General features: G+C 41.4%; 1 protein-coding gene across 1 annotated transcript in view; it reads left to right on the top strand.

Annotated features, from left to right (window-relative positions):
* Nucleotides 1–17,500, top strand: part of LOC138033084 (leucine-rich repeat-containing protein 4B-like) — a 43,258-nt gene that overhangs the window by 9,789 nt on the left and 15,969 nt on the right. Inside the window, exons 3-5 of the mRNA XM_068880846.1 lie at nucleotides 10,996–11,067; nucleotides 11,936–12,007; nucleotides 13,706–13,777. Coding sequence (XP_068736947.1) covers nucleotides 10,996–11,067; nucleotides 11,936–12,007; nucleotides 13,706–13,777 — 216 coding nt within the window. The remainder of the gene's footprint in view (nucleotides 1–10,995; nucleotides 11,068–11,935; nucleotides 12,008–13,705; nucleotides 13,778–17,500) is intronic.

Raw genomic sequence — 17,500 nt, forward strand, 5'->3', positions numbered from 1 at the left:
GTTACCGTTGTAATACTTGCGAGAAGCCCATTTGTATATTAAAGGTTATCCAGACGAGGGCAATGGTGTGAAGGCTAGAGAAAGAATCGACACGAAAGGAAAACAAAAGCAACATTCAACGCCAGATTACCAGCCTTCAGTGAAGCAATGCCGTGATAGCTATCTGGAGGAAGAGCCGGATTAAAGTGCTTCGTCCACGCGCAATTACGAATTTAGTTTTCCACTTTCAGTCGAGGATGATTTAGATCGGTTTGAAGAAAGGACTAGTTTCTAATCAGTGTCAATTTTCCTTTCAAAAACTGTATGTAGAGGACATTCGCTTTTCAATAGTTTCAGTTGAAGATGGTAAAAAATGCTTCCTCCATATAGGTCGACAGTTCAAACTCTACGAATGTCCGCTGCAAAATTTACGTTATACTAAAACATCCGAATCCAAACCAACTTGTGCATCCCAGCTTTTTGTGCATTCGATTAACCGATGTAGAGCTTTAGTCATGAGCTTACAAACGTCACCCATGATCAAAAAACACGCAACAATCCTACCAGTGACTCGAGCAACTTTCCGAGCAGAGACACTTCTTTGCGACATTATTTTAGTAACTTCATAATAAAAGGAAAAAAATTTTTCTGGTGAAATAATCATACAATTATTCTTTAAAACCCAAAAAGTACCCAACCAGCAAATGATCTGGGCATGGACCCACTGACACTTACCTTTCTTCGGTACAAACCCAGAACGAACAAGATCTGACCTAACAAGCAATGATTGCTCTTCACACCTCAAACATTTTTTAGCGGCAGTAATACCATCGTCTACATAAACAACAATACAAAGCGCCTTTGAGTGCCGATGTTTAACTAAACTGGGGTCTCACGACTTTAGAAAAAATAGAAGGACCTACATCGAGCCCGAACGGCAAAACCGTAAATTTGAAATACTTAATAACGCCACCAAAATCCCAAGAGAAACCCAAAAATTGTTGATCAGATTCAAAAATCGCAATGTGATAATAGCCCGATTTGATATCAAAAGAGCAGGCCCAAGCATAAGGTCTGGTTGACAAACACTGAAGGAATGATTTATTATTCTCAAACCTAATTTTAAACTTCTTAACAAAATAATTTACATGCCTAAGATCTAGGATAAGCCTTTTCTTGAAATTAGGCCGAATAGAGGCTGATAGGGGATTAACAACCACCTGTGATAACTGGCACACGACAACAGAATCAACGTTAACAAGCACTGCAAAAAATAGCGTTCCAAACAAATCTCGAAGGCCGCAAGGCAGACTTATATTCATGGATGTTCGCGTCCATTACTACTGCGCATTTTTTTTGCGCATGTCACTCACACGTCATGCATCGCAGACCACGAAGGTAAGCACGATGCTAAAGGCGCAAACATCTTCCACAAGAATGGAACGTGAAAGCATGTGGTATCATGGGATAGCTGTGGACCCAGGTCTTCTCGGAAATGTCACGCAATGACGTGACAGTGCGAATGGACAATCGCTTTGAGAACTTCGCAGCTATTTTACTCTCTTGAATGCTCGGTGACCCCCATTTTTCTTTCCGTAGATCACTTCCTTTCCTGATTTTGACCATTTTATAAAAAAAAAAAAAAGTGAAGTTACAACTATTTCGCTATTTATGCTCTCGTGCCACCGACGTTTTCTTTCTTAGACTAATATGTATCGTTTTTCTAGGTCTATTTCAGGACAGAAAAGACAGCTGCAAAAGTTTATTTAGTTATATTAGTTATGTTGAATTGACTACGTTTACCTGATCTAAATTTTACTAATGCCGCTTTTTTTTCCCTGACAGTTGTAAGCTAAGAATGCTAAAAATGGACCTCATGATCTCGAAAACGAGAACGGTGACCCCCCATTTTTTTTGCCTTTTTGGAAAACATAGATCATTACCTCTTTGTGTGGCAAGTTTAACAAAAATCTGTACTTGGGAACATTTTGGGCGCCAATGTCCTTGAGATGAACCAAAGTAGGTTTAAAATAAAAGGGGATCTTATATGACACACCCTCTCTCTTGCTTATTTTCTCTTGATCACACTTTTTTCTGAACTTGCTTGCGGGATACACTGGTTGTTTGACGTCCATTCGTACATGTGTATCTCAATTTATGAAGGGGTTACTTCGTCCAAAAAATATCTTTGTTTCTCCTTTGACGTGTGGGCGAAGTGCAGAAATTGCATATTTAGATTCAACAGTTTTTGTTTCATGACCCCCAATAAACTCACACGTAGTGTCAAGCGGGATTTTTTGTGTATGTGTATTTCCAGATTTAACAAGGTTATTACATGTCAAAGAACACAAATCTGACAACTTCAGTAAGGTGCTTACATAAACTGCTCAAGTTGCCTGTTGGTTTGAAACGTGATGTTTTCTCCGTTATTTTTTTTACATTATCGCTAGTACGTGTTTCGGTATTTCTTTAAGGATTATCACCTTCAGAGATAACGTTTAGTCACCGCTGTAATGTTTGCGAATTCCTTCCCCTAACACCCGCATAGGAAATGCGTAATGTTTTCTCCGTTGTCGCAGGCACGTTTTGCTAGTCATAAGTTTTAGTGTTTTTCACAGTAGTTCAGTTCTAGTGTAGACTTCGTACGGTCAACTCCTTCATCCACCTGGATTTTAGTTGTATCTACACTCGTGCTCATCGTCAAGTTCTCTATAGAGCTTTTAGTCAAGACTAGCATTGGTGCGTGTGCAAACCAAAGTAAGTTTTACTATTTTCTTGATTTTAGTTTTTTCCAGTATTTAGTTTCGGTTTAAGTTTAAGTTTTGCTTGCCTTAGTCTATTAATATATTTGCTTTGGTATCTAGTTTTCAATCAGTTTTTTAATCGTTAGTACTCAGCATGGATTTATTGATCAATCTACACTGATGTGATCATTGTCAAGTTTCTGTCATCGTATTCTATAGATTGTTGATCAGCTCGTTTGATCTCATTTCTTGTTGTATTTCATTCATGTGCTACTTGAAATTATTACAGTTTACCTTATCATTCTATATAGCTACCTTTATAGGTAGTTAGCTAAAATTAGTTTCCGTTTTGCTTTTATCGCCTTTCAGTTCGAACCGACTTTCATCGTCCTTACGACGTTGTGATTTACCTCTCAACTCCGCGACCTTTGGTCCGTCGTTTTAGTTGCAAGGCTGTACCACTAGGAGCATTGAGCATTTCTGTTCAATAAACCTTCACGCTATTGCTTTAATTCGTCGTGTTCGTCCTTAACGCTGCGCACCGTGTTATTACGTAATTTGCTTGGTTCATGTTCTCCTCGTTCCACCGAGTAAATTTACATTTTGTTCGAATTTGAGGCACAATTGATTGAATGTCCTTATTATGAATTCACGGCACCTTGAAGGAATTCGAAGAATTTATTGACTAATCAACTCTGTCAAGCACTCCCACGGAGTACTAACATTTGTCAATCATCGCAAAAGTGCGAAAACTTTGAGCCGTATCTGTTAATCGTATTATCTAAAGGATCGTAATGGATTCCGGAAATGGAGAATTAAACGATCATTTAAAGGCCGCCCGCTCTTTGGCAAAGTCTGGCGTGACCGGAAAGGTCAACAAGCTGTACGAGTTAATCGCCGCGCGCGAATCAGCCGACGTAATTTGCAAAGCGCAAGTTGAACTAAAGGAACTTTTAGATGGATTCAGATCTGCTCACGAAGCGTATCATCATCAATTAGAAAATGAAACCGAGCGCGAAACATCTTCTCAATATTACAACTCTCTCATGGAGCTAGCCAATGAACTCGAGAGAGAAATCAACGCTTGGCTTACACACCCAGAAGCACAGAAATTGCTTGTAGATCGAAGCGCTTACGTCAACCCTGATGATGCCGCCAGCAATGTCGAAAGCCGCGATATGTACACGCGCTCAGCAGTCAGCTCCTCAATCAGAAGTACCGCCAGTTCAAAGGCTAGATCTCTCGCGAAAAGGGCTGCGCTTGAAGCGAAGGCAGCTACACTTAAACAGCTGCATGACATTCAAGTTGAGGAATTAAGACTCGAAAGGCAGAGATCGAACTTCAAGGCGAGATAGCCGAAGCCGACGCTGAGACACGCGTCTACGAACAAGTCGAAGCTGAACTAGCAAACAATCGCAAAACACAGCATGATACGCGTTACTCAACGCCGTTAGTGCGAGATCTAGTTGCCATTCACGAGCTACCACTCGTTTCTAGTGGGTAAAAGGAGCAATATGTACCCAAATCGCCGGCAGGAAATCCACGTTCACTCGAATCGCGCGAATCGTATGTACCGAACGAACACAGAAACAACCGCTCTGGAGGTATTTAGGATGATTCATTCCGACATCTGATGGGGATTCAAGATCGTCAAAACTACGCTCTCCAGCAGTTAATTCAGCAACAGCAACAGTGCGTGATGGCACTTACACTTCCGCAACCAAGCTTGCAGGTTTTCAGTGGAGATCCTATCGACTATCTGGATTTTATACGCGCCTTCGAGCATCTAGTCGAAAGTAAGACGTCTATTTCGAGCGCCCGCCTGTACTACCTTGTGCAGCACACTACAGGTCCAGTGCAAGAGCTTATGAAGAGTTGCCTATCCATGCGTGAAGACGAAGGATACAAAGAAGCCAGGAAGCTACTAAAGGAACGATACGGGCAGAATTACAAGATTGCCGCCGCGCACATCAAACGGCTTGTAGACGGTCCCGTAATAAAAGCTGACGATGGGTCAGCGCTTCAGCAGTTTTCCATCCAACTCACTAGTTGCGTCAACACGCTCAGGGAGATTGGCTACATAAGCAAGCTGGACAGCCAAGATAACCTTAAGAAAATCATAGACAGGTTTCCATACTCATTCAGGGTCAAGTGGCGCGACACAGTAGACAAAGTCGTAGAGACTGAGGCACGAGACGTTACCGTAGTTGACATAATGAAGTTTGTCATCGCCAGGGCTAGAGCAGCCTCCCATCCAGTGTTCGGTAGAGTTGCAATAGAGACCAAACCCAAGCAGTCTCTCCCACCAAAGGGTCTAAAAAAAAAAACCCAAGGCTGACGGATTCTCTAGTCAAGGCAAAGCTGATGACTCGTCAAAGACAACAAATGAAATTACGAGCAAGAAACCCGAGTGCCCTCTGTGTAAGGCCGCGCATTGGTTGCCTCGCTGTGAAAAATTTCGAAAGCAATCCCTTGATGAAAGGACAAAGTTCATTCAAGATAAAAAACTGTGTATAAACTGCCTCTCTCCTGGTCATTTCGTTCGCTTGTGTAAAAGTCAAAGCTTCTGCAAGGTTAAAGGATGCACCTCAAAGCACTCGTCTTTCCTTCACCCAATCAACAACGAGAATGAATTAAACGCTCAATCTCCTGACGTCGGTGGGGTGCTTTCTACCACCATGCAGCCAGCAGGTGCGGACGCACAGTCTATGGGTGACACAAATTTAGCCAACAACAGCTATGTGAAGTCAAGCTTTTCTTCTAGCTTTACTGCGACTGGGCTGGCAATCGTTCCTGTTTACGTGCAAGCAAAGGGAGGACAACCGGTTGTCGAAACGTACGCCTTTCTGGATTCTGGTAGCAACACTTCCTTTTGTACAGAAAGCCTTCTAGAGAAATTCAATATCAAGGGAAAGAAAACAAAGCTTACTCTAACGACCTTGAAGGGCGAAGAAGACCCGGTCGAGTGTTCCCTAGTGAGCTTGCAGATATCTGATCTCAACCAACAAAACATCGTTGAGCTGCCTGAAGTTTACTCAAGATCTAGGCTACCCATCCCAGTGGATGGTATTGCAGACCAACATGACGTGAACCGCTGGCCCTACCTGAAGGGTGTAACTATTCCAAACATTGAAGCTGAGATTGGGCTGCTTATTGGAAGTGATGTTCCCCAAGCGCTACAGCCAAGGGAGTTCAGACCGAGCGAGAACGGCGGTCCCTTCGCTACAAGAACCGTGTTAGGCTGGGTGCTAAACGGCCCGTTAGGGAGAATCGCCCCTAAGTCCTCGATTGCGAATTTCGCCCAGGTAGAAAAGACCCTCGACCAGCAGTTTAGAGACTACTGCAACCTGGAATTCAACGATACGGTCTACGAAACCAAAATGATGTCTCAAAACGATCGAAGGGCCCTAGATATTATAGAGAAAACGGTGAAACTAGAAAATGGCCATTACGAAATTGCACTGCCTTGGAAAACATATCCCCCGAATCTTCAAAACAACAGGACCATTGCTGAACGCCGCTTAGAACTATTGCGCAAACGATTAAGAAAGGAGCCAGTAGTGCACAAAAAATACAAGGAATTTATGCATCACCTACTGAGCAAGGATTACGCAAGGAAAATTGAAAGTCAAGAAATAGGACCTCTTGGCGCTCTCTGGTATCTGCCACATCGTCCGGTATTCAATCCTCAAAAGCCTGAAAAGATTAGAGTGGTGTTCGATTGTTCTGCAAAGTACTGTGGTACTTCACTGAATGACCAGCTGTTACAGGGGCCGGATCTAACCAATTCTCTTGTGGTTATCCTCTCAAGATTCAGGGAGGAGAAGATTGCACTTATGTCAGATGTCGAAGCAATGTTCCATCAAGTCCGAGTTCGACCTAGCGACTGTGATGCCCTTAGGTTTCTGTGGTGGTTTGATGGTAACTTAGATAGCCAACCAGAAGAGTATCAAATGAGAGTCCACCCATTTGGCGGAGCCTCCTCTCCCAGCTGCGCTAACTTTGCTCTGAAGAAAACAGCTGAAGAGAACAAGACAGACTTCGACGTTCAGACTGTTGAAACAGTAATGCGAAACTTCTACGTCGACGACTGCCTGAGGTCAGTTCCCACAGATCAAGAAGCTATTAATCTCGCGGACCAATTGCGCAAGCTGTTAGCAAGAGGCGGTTTCAATCTCACCAAATGGCTGTCGAATTCAAAGAAGGTACTTCAGTCGTTGCCAGAGTCTGAGAGAGCTGCACAAGTCAAGAGCCTAGATTTCGACAAGCTCCCCATTGAAAGGGCGTTAGGAGTTCAGTGGGACGTATCGTCTGATCACTTTGGTTTCACCATTGTTATCAAGGACAGACCAGAAACAAGGCGAGGCTTGCTGTCCATAATCAGTTCAATCTATGACCCGCTGGGGTTCGTGGCACCATTCACACTGAACGCAAAGCTAATCCTTCAAGATTTGAGCCGCAAGAAGTTCAGTTGGGACGATCCGATACCTGAAGACTACCTGCGCCGTTGGCAGGCCTGGTTACAAGAACTTCCTAAACTCGAGGATCTGAAAGTCGACCGCTGCTTTAAGCCATTTAACTCTAAAGAGATTACCTCAAGCGAACTCCATCACTTTTCCGATGCATCACAGCAGGGTTTTGGCGCCGTTACCTACCTCAGAATCTCAGACCGAAGTGGTGCTGTTAAATGTACGTTCGTCATGGGCAAATCGAGGCTGGCACCCATTAAACCGGTCACAATTCCTCGCCTGGAATTGTCAGCAGCCGTCATTGCAACCAGACTGGATCGAATTTCTCGAAACGAGCTAACCTTGCCAGTAACCAAGTCTTCCTTCTGGACTGACAGTACCTGCGTTCTCCGGTACATTGAAAATCAAGACAAGCGGTTTCAAACCTTTGTTGCCAACCGTGTAGCAACAATACATGATGCTTCTTCTCCCTCCCAGTGGAAGTACGTAAACACACAAGATAATCCGGCAGATGATGCCTCCAGAGGCGTGCCAGCAGATTCCCTTCAACGCTGGATTAACGGCCCAGCCTTTCTTTCCTCACTTCCCGAAATGTGGCCTCACAGACCCCGAAATTAAGACAGACAAGAGTGTATACTTACTCAGTGCATCCACTCGCGATCCCGTCGCAGAAATCATCGAAAGATTCTCTTCCTGGTCGCGCCTTAAGAAAGTCGTTGCCTGGATAGTGCGATTCAAGAGTAACCTTCACAAGTTGATCAAGAGCAGAAAGTCTAAGGAATCTCCACAAATCAAGCCTTCAGGCAAGATCAGCCCCATTACCGTGACGGAGTTGCGTGAAGCAGAACATGCAATCCTTAATTACGTTCAGTATCAGTTCTTCGCGCAAGAGTACGAAGGATTAAAGAGCACAATTCCACCGAGCACCACCAAAAACAAGGCCCTCAAGTCAAGTAGCATTCACAAGCTCGACCCCGTCCTTATTCAAGGCCTTCTGCGCATTGGTGGCCGTCTGAAACGTGCATCAATCGACACAGATGCCAAACACCCGATCATCCTACCAAAGGATCATCACGTGGCCAAACTGATCGTTCTTTACTATCACCACGTTTCTGAGCACTCAGGCGTAGAGTACACCCTGTCTCTCATCCATCATAGATACTGGATAGTAATGCCAGAGCCGCTGTACGTAGAGTGCTACAAAAGTGTTTTACCTGCAGAAAACACCAGTCCCCTACATGTCAACAAAAGGCAGCTGACCTGCCTGTAGATCGCGTGACGCCCTGTAAACCACCTTTCACCTTCACAGGTGTCGACTGCTTTGGTTCCTTTGACGTCTGTCGTGGATGATCCAAAGTGAAGAGATATGGCGTCATTTTCACATGTTTGGCCCTCCGAGCAGTTCACATCGAAGTCGTGAGCTCACTAGACAAAGAGTCCTTTATCAACGCCTTACGGAGATTTATTGCAAGAAGAGGCCTACCCGAAGAGATGCGTTCTGACAACGGAGGCAACTTTGTAAAGGGTGAGAAGGAGCTTCGAAATGCAATCAACTGTTGGAACCAGTCTCAGATCCACAACTATCTTCTTCAACGCACTGTCAAGTGGACCTTTAATCCTCCAGCTGGTTCCCATCACGGTGGAGTGTGGGAACGGTGTATCCGTACCGTGCGCAAGGTGTTAAAAGCTTTGACCAAAGAACAAGTGCTAGACGACGAAGGTCTAAGTACTCTGATGTGTGAAATAGAGGCCATAGTAAACGGCAGACCAATCACCAAACTCTCTGATGATCCACGGGACCTGGAACCCCTGACGCCCAATCACCTGTTACTGTTGCGAGCAAGACCTGCTGTTCCACCCGGAATCTTCTCTAAACACGATTGTCACAACAAACGCCGCTGGCGTCAAGTACAGTACCTTGCTGACGTGTTTTAGCGACGTTGGGTGCGTGAGTATCTACCCTTTCTTTAGGAGCGGCAAAAATGGAACAAGCAGCAGAGAAACTTTGCAGTAGATGACATTGTGTTGGTACTCGACGACAACAAACCACGTAATTTTTGGCCACTCGGTCGGGTCCTGGAAGTGTATACTAACAGCAGAGATGGGTTAGTACGCTCTGTCAAGCTGAAGACCAGTACATCGGAGCTGGTTCGTCCAATCAACAAAATTGTCCTACTGGAGGCAGCTGAATTTCCAAGTAACAGTAACTAAGTATTCTAGTATGAACACTGAACTCTAAAAAAATCCATTGCAAATGGATTCAACTTTATTGGATATTATGTAATTGTGTATTAGCGATTAACTTTAGTTTTGTTAGTCTAGTCAACCTCATGTTTCAAACCATTTTTTCCTTCTTCTTGTAAAGGCCATCTGCAGTATTGCCTTTAAAGGGCCGGAATGTTGGTTTAAAACGTGATGTTTTCTCCGTCATTTTTTTTTTTTTTTACATTATCGCTAGTACGTGTTTCGGTATTTCTTTAAGGATTATCACCTTCAGAGATAGTCACCGCTGTAATGGTTGCGAATTCCTTCCCCTAACACCCGCATAGGAAATGCGTAATGTTTTCTCGGTTGTCGCAGGCACGTTTTGCTAGTCATAAGTTTTAGTGTTTTCCACAGTAGTTCAGTTCTAGTGTAGACTTCGTACGGTCAACTCCTTCATCCACCTGGATTTTAGTTGTATCTACACTCGTGCTCATCGTCAAGTTCTCTATGGAGCTTTTAGTCAAGACTAGCATTGGTGCGTGTGCAAACCAAAGTAAGTTTTATTATTTTCTTGATTTTAGTTTTTTCCAGTATTTAGTTTCGGTTTAAGTTTAAGTTTTGCTTGCCTTAGTCTATTAATATATTTGCTTTGGTATCTAGTTTTCAATCAGTTTTTTAATCGTTAGTACTCAGCATGGATTTATTGATCAATCTACACTGATGTGATCATTGTCAAGTTTCTGTTATCGTATTCTATAGATTGTTGATCAGCTCGTTTGATCTCATTTCTTGTTGTATTTCATTCATGTGCTACTTGAAATTATTAACGTTTACCTTAGCCTTCGATATACCTACCTTTATAGGTAGTTAGCTAAAATTAGTTTCCGTTTTGCTTTTATCGCCTTTCAGTTCGAACCGACTTTCATCGTCCTTACGACGTTGTGATCTACCTCTCAACTCCGCGACCTTTGGTCCGTCGTTTTAATTGCAAGGCTGTACCACTAGGAACATTGAGCATTTCTGTTCAATAAACCTTTACGCTATTGCTTTAATTCGTCGTGTTCGTCCTTAACGCTGCGCACCGTGTTATTACGTAATTTGCTTGGTTCATGTTCTCCTCGTTCCACCGAGTAAATTTACATTGCCCACTTCCGACTGAAAACTTAAGATTTGTTCATTACTTGATATACGCAGGCACTAGTAAACGGTTGCCTAGGCCAGTGTCAATTTCAATATACTAGTCGGCTGTCGACCCTTAATACAACATGGATGAGGGGATCCAATAATTAATTTAGGTAAAATGTGACCGGAAAGACTAAAGGCTGAACCATGTTCCATTGACGACGAACAATATTTCGTAGTACTAGGGCTTCAAAGTCTGGCAAAGACAAACATCTATATAGGGCCACTGATCTTCCATTTTTTTCTAACTAACATGTTGCTTGGAGCCCAAGAAATCCACCAAAGCAAAACAGTGATGGTAATATAGTCTCACTAGCTCCCACCGTTCGATGTTCCTTGAAGTCTTTGGGTTTTACAACGGGTTGGTAAAGTTTGAACTGTCCCTAAAGCTTTAAATTTTTGTTCTTTGTTTGTAGGCGGTTGTCATTTAACCAGCTGACGGATCTTCCTGACGGCATTTTTGATCAGATTGCCCAGCTAACAGAACTGTAAGGACCAAATTTATGTTATATAACATTGGGAAACAATTCAAAGCTGTTGTGATGACTTTAAAGAAAGCATATTACTAAAAGCCCTCACAGGTTACACTTGCTTATGTATTTCTATATTTAACAAGGTTATTACATGACAAAGAACACAAATTTGACAACTTCAGAAGGGTACTTAAATAATGGTTTTTTTTTTTTGTCCACCTCTGGCTGACAACTTTAGATTTTTGTATTACTCGATATACCCACTAGTAAAGTGGTAACGGGAATGTCCATAACAAAAACAAACGGTCCAAAAGCCTGTCGGTTGATGGTAGGCCTTTAAGGTATAACTATGAGAGGTTAATTTGAAGTGCTATTTTATACCCATGTAAACCATGTGAGCGTTAGCCCTACTAACAGAAATGGGCCCACTCAAGGACAGAGAAAAACTCTGACCAGGGTGGGAATTGAACCAGCCAGGGTGTTTCGTTTAATTATTTGCCAAAAGATGTTAAAAAGTGCATGGTATTGTTCTTTGCTTCCTGTAACTGCTCATTGCTAGAGGTAGCCTTGTACTCTTTCAAGTGACGGAGAGTTCGTTTCCAATTTATGCTGTGTACTTATATTCAGTAATTCCAGTTATGATTTAATCATCCATTTGTCTTTGGAAAAGTGTTCTTCTATCACACTTCGAAAGAGTACAAACTACAAAATGCACATCGCCTGGCGGAATACTTCGATTTCTCTACATGATTTACAGTGTAATCATACATTATCAGCGAAACAATCGCGATTTTTCTGTTCATAAACATTGACGTCACATTTCTCTTGATACTGAAATTTGCCAACCACGAAACAAAAGAAGCCATTTCTGGTTTGTTGATAGGCACCTGGAATACAACAAGCTAAAGAAACTGCCTGAAGGTGTCTTTGATAACAATACCCAGCTAGCAACCCTGTAAGTACTTCTTTTATTAATATAATCAAGAAATGCTGAATGAGATAGATGACTACAAGTGTATGACACTTGTAGTCACACGTTCACACGTTCATAAGTAAAAAGGTATATCAGACAACACTGATAATTATTGTAAGCTGTGTTCATTTTGTTGATATAGAGACTATGAGAAAATTTGACGTTTATTGTTACTTTTTGTCAAATAAAAATCTTATAAGAATACCAACTAAAAGTGATTTTTTCATCACATAGGAAGAGAGATAGTTCTCGTGAAGTAATTTTTGTTTGTTGTTATTTTTATTGGTATTCTAAAGGAATGATTGATAAAAGAATAAAGGTTCTGTAAATGAATGAAAAATGCATTTCAATTGAAAGTTTATTTTGGAGCAAATCTCACCATGCCTTAATTACACCAAGACAAAGTTATGAAGACAGAGAAGGATTCCCTTAGTCTAGCCCTTGGGATATGTTAATTTCAGTAAAGTTGTCTTTAGATGTTACGAAAACTGAAGTCTGTTTCCAGAGACGTCGGCTGATCTTCTTTTATTGTAGGAAATCTTAACTTATAACCTTTCATGTACTGCAAGCCATTGCCCGAATTATCTTTCCGCAATTTGACCTTCGGAGTGGACAATAAACTTATGCATGCAATAGCGTAAGCAAGGAAATTGGTACATATTCGCCCCAAGACCCGGTGTTGTAGATAGACAGGATTTCTCTTGAATCCAATGGTTCCTTGGAGAAAGTATAGATACGACTCTGAGAGTTATACTGAGTATTTAAGAGCCCCAATTGCTCAATTCCAGATAAGTGTCGTCTGACGTCTTGCTTAACAATGCAAAAGTCTCGGGAAACAGACTTTCGAGCTAAGAATAACCGGCGAACACACCTAGTGACTACACTCCCTCTCTCTTGCTTATTTTCTCCTGATCACACTTTTTTCTGAAGTTGCTTATAGGATACACTGGTTGTTTAATGTCTATTCGTAGATGTGTATCTCAATTTATGAACGGGTTACTTCCTCCAAAAATATCTTTGTTTCTCTTTTGACGGGTGGGTGAAGTACAGAAATAGCATATTTAGATTCAACAGCTTTATTTCATGACCAAGGAAACAAATCTGACAACTTCAAAAAACGTTTTTAACAAAAAAACACAACTTGAATGAATCCCAATAAACTCACACTTAGTGTCAAGCGTGATTTTTTGTGTATGCGTATTTTCAGATTTGAGAAGGTTATTTTACGACAAAGAACACGAATCTGAAAACTTTACATTGTTTATTACTTGATATACCCAGTAGTGAAGGTTAACCTAGGAAAGTGTCAATATCAATATTCTAGTCGTCATTCGTCACTTAATACAACATGGAATAGTGGACCGAATAATTAATTAATGTAAAATGTGAACGGAAAGACTAAAGGCTGAACCATGATCCATTGACGACGAACACCATTTCGTAATACTAGGGCTTCACGTCTGGAAAAGACAAACGAGTATACAGGGAGAATGATCTGTTATTTTTAACCTACTAACATGTTGCTTGGAGCCCAAGATATCGACCAAAGCAAAACAGTGATGGTAATATAGTCTCACTAGCTCCCACCGTTCGATGTTCCTTGAAGCCTTTGGGTTTTGCAACGGGTTGGTAAAGTTTGAACTGTCGCTAAAGCTTTGAATTTTTGTTTTTTGTTTGTAGGCGGTTATCAGGAAACCAGCTGACGGATCTTCCTGACGCCATTTTTGATAAGAATGTCCAACTAAGGGAACTGTAAGGACCAAATTTATGTTACATAACATTGGGAAAAAAATTCAAAGCTGTTGTGATCACTTTAAAAAAAGCATATTAATAAACGCCCTCACATGTTACACTTCCTCATGTAGTTTTAGATTTAACAAAGTCATTACATGACAAAGAACACAAATCTGACAACTTCAGAAATGTGCTTACATAAAATTCTCAATTTGCCAACCTATGGCTGACAACGTTAGATTTTTGTATTACTCGATATACTCACTAGAAAAGTGTTAACGGGAAATGTATTTGTTTCTGTAGGAAGCCAGGGTGTTTTGTTTAATCATTTGGCAAAAGATGCTAAAAAGCGCCTTCTATCGTTCTTTGCTTCCTGTAACTGCTCATTGCTAGAGGTAGCTTTGTACTTTTTAAAGTGACAGAGAATTCTTTTCCCATTTATGCTGTGTACTTATATTTATTTCCGGTTATGATTTAATCATCCATTTGTCTTTGCAAAAGTGTTCTTCTACCACACTTCGAAAAAGTGCAAGCTTCAACGTGCACATCGCCTGGCGGAATACTTCGACTTATCCACATGATTTACGGTGTAATCATACATTATCAGTTAAACAATCGCGATATATATGTGTATAAACATTGAGGTCACATTTCTTTTGATACTGGAATTTGCCAACCACGGAAAAAGAGAAGCCATTTCTGGTTTGTTGATAGGCACCTGGAATACAACAAGCTAAAGAAACTGCCTGAAGGCTATAATTCCTTTTGTAGATGATAAACAAAGAGAAATCTGATGTAATGTAAATGTTGTTCAAAGAGACTTACCGCAAAAATAAAAATATATCCTGGAGTCAAACAAGGGGACTTGTAGACTCATCACAAATCGGGTTCAGGATTACTAGGATTCAATGATCCGCAATTTCGTAGGTATCGTTTTCCAACGCTTCAAATGTATTGTCCATAAACACTTACTAACCGTAATAACAATTGTAATATCAGCGGATTCTAGCAAGGCCCCAAAGCTCTAAATTTTCGAAAACTGATAGTAAAGCATCGAGATTGCCCTTGACATAGCCGTCCTTGGCTTTGTCTGAACGCCACCGGCCATGACGCTTGAACAGCCTATCAGAAAGGCGGGCGTTTGCGGCAGCAGTGGTGCCACCAGACCTAAGACTGTGGAGGCCAAACAAAACTACCTCCCGAGCTCGTGAATAAGAAATGACGGTGCTTCTTAAAGGCCTACCTTCAACCGACAAGCATTGTGAGCTGTGGAACAATTTTCATATATATAAATCCTGCCAAAGCTGAAATTCATCCAATCAGATCGCTATTATAAGCAACGCGAATTTACATAACAAAAACAAACGGTCGAAAAGCCTGTAGGTAGAAGGTGGGCCTTTAAGGTATAGCTCCTCAAAGCGAAAAACCAGCATAAGCTGTAACACAAATAGCAGCAGCACCTAAATCAGACAAACTGGCGTTAACACAAGCAAACTTCTCACAAATTGCCAAAATCATATCAAGAGTGGCAGGCTCTTTTTTCACTACTGGTTTAGAGAGGCTTCTTTGAGCTGATTCCAAAACGCCTTTAACAAGAATAGATTGGCAAGGATTATGAAATACATAGACTGAGATTATGAGTCCAGCGAATGCCATAAAAGCGGCTTCTATAGCCGAAAAAGAGGAATTGCTTTAAATTAATGACTCTAGATAGGTGGCAACAGATTAACAATCAGAGGGAAGAGCATTGATTTCTTTGTAAACAGCAGCCAAAAGTCTAAAAATCTCAAAAGCTCTAGAACAGCGTTTGGTGCTACAATCAGCTCTTGCTCCTAAACAACGCAGTGGTGCACAGCTGGTGAAACGACCAAGCTCCGGATCCCTGAAGTGAGTGGCAAAAGATGACAGGTCTGTGTTCCTTGTAAAAGCAAAAATAAAAAGGGGACAAGATAATACACAATGAAAAAACACGCCACCCAAAGTCCCAGTGGACCAAATAAAAGTCCAAGTGGACTATGATATCTCCTAAATAATATAATGATTCGATCTATGTTGTCCCAGTGGACCAATGACGACACACATACTCTTTTTCATAGTTTTCTATGGAAATCGCACACTCATGAATCATCTTTGTAGGATAAGTAGAAAGCCGCTATTTTCACCGATCGCGCTGAAATTTGGCGTGTTTACTGACGAGAAATAGTTCCAGTTTCCCTTTAAATTTTGGCTTTCTTGCTTTCATGACCCCTACATGACGGACATTCTAATTCAAGCAATTTGAGCCCGAGCGGAGGCGAAATTTTCAACTTTTCAACCGATTTCGGAGCGGTTTTACTAACTTTTTTTGGCCAAAAAAATACACTACACGCTTCGGGAAGGATAAAGAAAAGGATTGTGGTGCATTTGATGGAATTTCAAGGGTTAAAATCGCTGAAAAGGTAAGATTATTTTCAAAGCGTACAATGAATGAGTTGCCGGTCCCCAGGCCCCTTCGTTTTTCCTATATATTTGCAAAGATTCCCGGGATCGCCAGGGGGCAAACAAACCAGTCGATTGCGCTGCTCGAGTTAAAATACGCGATTGGAAACATATAGTAACAAAGTATTTGTAGGATTTAAGCTCGAGTTAAAATTGGGAGATAAGAAACGTTCAATAAGAGGTATCTATAGGATTTCAAGAAATATAAATCGTTCGAGTTTAAGAAGTAGTCATAGGTGGTGCGACAATGACCGTCGATATTCAGAGCGACAGATCAAACTAGTACTGTCTTGAGGTTTTACTCTTATCGAACCAACAAAGAAATGACGGATTGGGAGAAACAGCTTCAAAGAACAAACTTCAAGGCCAACAAGAGCACTAAAATTTACTCTAATCATTTTGCCGGTGGTTACCGTCGTCATACTTGCAAGAAGCCCATTTTCTATATGAAAGGTTATCCAGACGAGGGCAATGATGTGAAGGCTAGAGAAAACGTCGACACGAAAGGAAAACGAAAGCAACATCCAACGCTACATTCCGAGCCTTCATGCATTGAAGCAATGCCGTGATAGCTATCTGGAGGAAATCGGATTAAAGTGCTTCGTCCTCGGGCAATTCCGAATTAAGTTTTCCACTTTCAGTCGAGGATGATTTCACATCGACAATCTTAATTTTATTTTAAGTTGTGTATTGTGTTCCATGCTATTAGAATTAGATCGGTTTGAAGAAGGGAATAGTTTCTAATCAGTTTCGATTTTCGTTTCAAAAAACTGTATGTAGAGGACATTCGCTTTTCGGTAGTTTCAGTTGAAGATGGTTTCATTTCCGTTTTCATGGTTGTTGCATTTTCAGAATAAGCCTTTACAGGTACGTTCTTGATCACAAGTAGCTGATGGTTTGAAGTCAGTCATGTATTAGCCGCGGGTTGAATTGCAGAAGAATTTAGTGAATCTCTCCTATTGACGCTCGGAAGAGGTGGTTTTTGTTTTTTCAGGAAGAGTTTTCTGTATCACTGCAAGGGGTCAATCCATTTAAAATCCTCTCCCCCATGTTGACGAGAAATTGACAGTAAAAGAAAATGCAAAAGAACGCGAGGTACCAAGTAAACTGGAGGAACAAGCCAGCAGTTTTCCTGACCCCAATCAAAAGTTAACGAATCCACACCTAAACTCCCGGGCTGAACAAACAGGGAATAAAATCTAGAAACTTTGGCATTCTTAGAAGTGGCAAAGCAGTCGACCGTAAAAGGTCGTACTGTGTACC

This window comes from Montipora capricornis, chromosome 14 (assembly GCF_036669925.1).
Source record: "Montipora capricornis isolate CH-2021 chromosome 14, ASM3666992v2, whole genome shotgun sequence".
Classification (NCBI taxonomy): Eukaryota; Metazoa; Cnidaria; class Anthozoa; order Scleractinia; family Acroporidae; genus Montipora; species Montipora capricornis.